At 46.5% G+C, this 4,991-nt stretch overlaps 1 protein-coding gene across 1 annotated transcript; it reads left to right on the top strand.

The window, feature by feature from the left end:
* Positions 1–381: 381 nt before the first annotated feature.
* Positions 382–4,721, top strand: LOC103800076 (protein zer-1 homolog; the record flags this gene model as incomplete). The annotated part of the gene is made up of 7 exons (XM_009072438.1): positions 382–423; positions 764–883; positions 1,312–1,427; positions 1,525–1,713; positions 2,657–2,754; positions 3,133–3,235; positions 4,151–4,721. Coding segments are annotated over 7 exons (726 nt in total), but the record flags the coding sequence as incomplete, so codon positions are not given.
* Between the last annotated feature and the right edge of the window lie 270 nt (positions 4,722–4,991).

Genomic DNA, 4,991 nt, shown 5'->3' with positions numbered 1-4,991 from the left:
CGAAAAGGGACATGATCTTCTTGAAGCAACCATCCTCTGCTACCAGCTGGGTTGTCAGCTTCAAGAAGATCATGTCCCTTTTCGCATAGCCATTCCTCCATACCACATCCCAGATTTTGTCATACAAATCAAAACTGACTTCACTGCAAACTCAGCAGCTCAGGGACTGTGCAATAGTTGAGCTCTGTGAATACTTGCAATGTTGAGCATAACCCTGTCCCAGTGGTTTAGAGAAAGAGATACCAAGCAGGTTCTCTACAAAGAGTCAAAAGTGCATATGCCTGAAATATGGCTGTACCCAGCCCTGCAGTACCACAGCAGTCAGTTTTAGTTCTGTGATTTTTGACCTGTTTCTCACTCTTCTCCTTCCTCTTCCCACAGACAATGCTAAAGTTGATTCAGAAGAAGTTGGCTGATAAAACGGTGAGTGTTTCCCCAAAAAACATATACATAGTGTATTTTCTCCTCAGTCTGACTTAGGCATGTCAGCCCAGAGTGCCAGCTCAGCTTCTCTAACACACACAGGACATCTCAGCTGATGCTGCAGAATTTCCTGTCCCAGGGTGAGGGCAGGGGAATGTGACAGGGAGGCAAAAATATTAAACAAAAAACCCACTTGTTGACAAGTTCAAAGTGAATAACAAGCATGTCTTACCTCTGGAGTCATCCAGGGTGATACCAGAGAGGAAACAAGTGGTTGGTTTGCACCAGGCTCCCACATTAGCAAAGCTCTGATTATGTCCTTTTCTTTTTGGCTCTATAGTGTGATCAGGTGATGGAGTTCTCCTGGAGTGCCCTCTGGAACATCACAGATGAGACCCCTGACAACTGTGAGATGTTCCTTAACTACAGTGGCATGAAACTGTTCTTGGAGTGCTTAAAAGTAAGTGTGTGATTGCCTCTAGAGAAAAGCTGATACTAGCTATGGAGATGCAGGTGCTGGGCAGGATCCCTGGCTCTGCTCCTCTACAAGCAGTACTTTCTAGGTTGCACAGACAAAAGGAAATGCTTGTGCATGTTCTTTCCACCCAGCCAGAATAACGGAAGAGCTTACACTCAACACATCCTCCTCTTTCCCCATCTTTGCTCAGTCCCCCTGAGCAGAGCAGCAGTGAACAGTGGGCCCTGGTGTCAATTCCCTCACTTCACACATATCTTTAGCACTAGAGATCCTCCTGCTAAGGAGCTGTTTCTGGCTACCCAAAAATACTGAGCCTTTCTAGATGCACTGTACAGCCTCTCCCCAGAGCTGCTTGTTCTCAGCATCACCATAGTCCTACCTGTGTCTAATCCTGTCCTTTGCTCATCCAGGAGTTCCCAGAGAAACAGGAGCTGCACCGTAACATGCTGGGGCTCCTGGGCAACGTGGCAGAGGTGAAGGAGCTGCGCCCACAGCTCATGACCTCCCAGTTCATCAGTGTCTTCAGGTGAGTGCCTGCCTGGGCTCTGGAGCTCTGAATCACCTGCAGACTGGTAAATCTTTGGTGTGTCAGCCTCTCTAAGTGATCTCTTCTCTCTTGGCAGTAACCTGCTGGAGAGCAAAGCTGATGGGATTGAGGTATCCTATAATGCCTGCGGAGTGCTCTCCCATATCATGTTTGATGGTCCAGAGGCTTGGGGGATATGTGAGCCCCACCGAGAGGAGGTTGTGAAGAGGATGTGGGCAGCCATCCAGAGCTGGGATATCAACTCCAGGAGAAATATCAACTACAGGTGAGGAGTGGAAGAGTTTGGCTCACTCACCAAGGAGCCAGGATTGCAAACACCAACAGAGAGAAAGGAAGAGCTATAGCCCAGCATGGAGGCTCTGTTCAGAGTGAAGGAGAAATGTCCTCAAGGACATATTTTTTAGCAAGGATTTTATATCTCCCTTTGAAACATGTTACCCAAGCTGCTGAAATTAGACACCTTGCCTGGCAGTTCCCTATGGGGGAAGTTTGGGAGCCCAACAGATTCATGTTTCTGGTGAAATTGAATAGTACAGGAAACCCATGATCTGTCTGGGACTGCCTAAGCATTTTCCTCTGAGACTGCAGTTCTCTGCACCTCCTTAAGTCTGTTTGCTTCCCAGAGCCACCTGCAGTAGCTTTCCCTCTTCTCTGGGGGATATTTAACAGTTCCCATAAATCCCTTCAAGGATTAATACAACTACTGGAATCCCCCAAAACCCTTCCTGTAAGAGGGTATCAGGTACTCTGTATTCCCTTAGTGCTTGTCAGGGATCCAGAACTGACATTCCAGTGCCTGTTCTACAGTATAGACACATCATTGTCAGAGGAAACACAGCAGCACCCCTTGCTCCTGAGCAGCCAGCTTTGCCTGGGTACAGTTTGGCTTTGTCCCTTCTACAGACTGATCAGTTCTGCTAGGTTTCAGCTGTCACAAGGAAATGCCTGATGGAGGATGGAAAATCAGTTCTTGGGCTCAGTTGCCTTCATTGCAGCTATTTATCTGGGCAGCATGTTTGTGCTGAAGTGGTGGGACCTGTAATCCTGCCAGCACTGCCCTGGGACACAGCCTTGGTGCCAGAATCATTAGTGTGCCAATGGATTCACTGTTGTGATATCTGTGAGCAGAGTTTGTATTGCTGTGAGTGCCAAAGGTGCTGAAAGCAGCAGGTTTCAGATTTTGAACAACGTGCAATATTTCTGTGCAGGTCATTTGAACCAATCCTTCGACTTCTTCCGCAAGGGATCTCCCCAGTCAGCCAGCACTGGGCCACGTGGGCACTCTATAACCTGGTCTCTGTCTACCGTAAGTTCCCTTTTGGAAATCACATCCCCTGGGGCTGTAGAAGTTGAGGGGGTGAACCTGAGCTTGTCAGCAGAAAAAAACCTTCCCAGTTTAGCTATGTACATAGAGAAAACCTTCTTTGAATGATGCAAGAGTGTCCAGGCAGCACAGCCAAACAAAAACAATGAGACTTGGTGTGTAGGAAATTCCTTCACTGTTTTGATCCTTCTATGTTCTCAGTCCCTTTGTGCCTTGTTTCCACAGCCTTAGCAGGCTGGCTCTGGGAAAAACAAAAGTTCTGTGCTTTCTCAGGCCACAGGCTCCTCCTTCCCCTGCTGCCACTCTTTGTTGCACTCTTGTGAGGGTTCACAAGGACCTGTTCTGTTCTTTTCTCTGCAGCTGACAAGTACTGCCCACTGCTGATCAAAGAAGGTGGGATTCCCCTTCTGAAGGACATGATTAAAATGGCCTCAGCACGGCAAGAGACCAAGGAGATGGCCCGGTAGGACACCAGTGCACTGTCACAAACATTCCCTTCAGCTTTAGTTTTTATTCTTCCACATCAAGTGAGGCTGCAAAAAGCAAGGCCTGTGCTGGTGTGGGAGGGGTATGAAGTGAACACAGGAAAAAGAGGATGAAAACACAGGATTAGAGTTGTTTATAGCTGTGCAATACACACAGATCATTGGCAGGCAAATTGATTATAGGAGTGGCTTGTTGGCCTGGGCTGATTGCAGCTCTGAGGCCAATAGTCTCAGGTCATCAGTGGTCTCCACACTTGTTTGGGCTCCCTGTCTCCAGAATCATATTGGCCTGTGACTAAAACTGCTGACTGTACAGGTAGAGAGAGTCCATCACCTCTGTGAACTTTGGAATGTGATCTTCCTTTGGAGTCATCCTTGCAGAGTTTTAAAAAGCAGCTGCAGTTTCTGGCCATTGGCAGCATGAGAGCTGTAATTTCATACCTGTAAGATGAACATAAGAGAGGTAGAGGTTGGCTGGGAATACATTCCTGGTGGGTGGGCAGCAGGTGTTGGCCACAGCTGAAGGGTTGCTGAGTGCTGGAGGAACTGGAACCTGCAGGAAACAGTCACAGTTAGGCACAGTGAGGAGACAGGTGACAGCAGAGTGAATGACAAACATCTGTACACACACGTGTCCTGATGGGATTCAAAGGTGCCTGAGGATGTGGATGTGATGAAGGGACAGTCACATATGGATCTGGATATGCACTACCATGACTTGACATCCCAAACTGGAAACTTTAAGCTGAGTTTAGTGATTTTGACACAAGTTGATGCATGTCTTGGATACAAATCATGTGCAGCTGCACAGAGATCAACTGTGGGACAGTTCTTACATTCCTGTCCCACATATAAGCTTTAAACTAAACCCTCTCTCCTTGTTTTATCCATAGGAAAGTTATAGAGCACTGCAGTAACTTTAAGGAGGAGAACATGGACACTTCCAGATAGAGGCAATCCCCCCATGCCTCTTGCCAGCACTGTATCCAGCTTCTCTCTAACTCACTGTACATAGGGAGGACTCTTTCTTACCAACTTGCCCGTTGGAAGGAAACTTTATGTGTGTGTGTGAGACCCTCAGTAGATGAAGGTGAACAGGGGAGGGGGGAGGGACTTTTTGCACAACAAAATGCTTTCCTTAATTTAGTGGACTTTTTTTTTTGTTATGAAGTTTCAGGTTGAAGTTCTGTGTGTATGATTTCTGTATAAAAAGAAAACGAAAAGCAAAGACAACTACATTATGTATCTTTTAACCTTTTTATTTTAGACCACACAGAGAGCCTCAAATGACCATGAGCTTGAAGACCTAATTGTGTGATCACTAGTGTGACATGTTTATTTCCCACTTCTTAGACAAATCCCTTTTGCTGTACTGCATGAGGTCCTGTAATGTCTGCAAGAACACCAGTCCTGAATGGGCATTGGTTGCTCAGTGAGGCTACAGGCAATGACGAGTTATTTTTTTCAGAGAGGTTGGGGGACACAATCCCTGAGAGACAGACCAAAACAACTGAGCTTTTAGTGATATTTATAAATAGAGGAACTAGGGAGGAAAGATCTTTCAAGTCAAATTACTCCCTTAAGGGTTTTTAATACAAGGCTCACATTAATGGAAGTGATCTGAGTCATTTGGAAGTAAGACATTCCCAATAAAGTCAAGAGGTCTGTTTTGTCCCCTTGGCAGTTACAGTAGGATCTGCCAACCCACTCAGCCTCATAAGGTCAGGGATGACC

The sequence above is a fragment of the Acanthisitta chloris genome, unplaced genomic scaffold (assembly GCF_000695815.1).
Source record: "Acanthisitta chloris isolate BGI_N310 unplaced genomic scaffold, ASM69581v1 scaffold42893, whole genome shotgun sequence".
Lineage (NCBI taxonomy): Eukaryota > Metazoa > Chordata > Aves > Passeriformes > Acanthisittidae > Acanthisitta > Acanthisitta chloris.
Note: the sequence above shows the minus strand (reverse complement) of the source record. Positions and strands in the feature narration are given on the sequence as shown.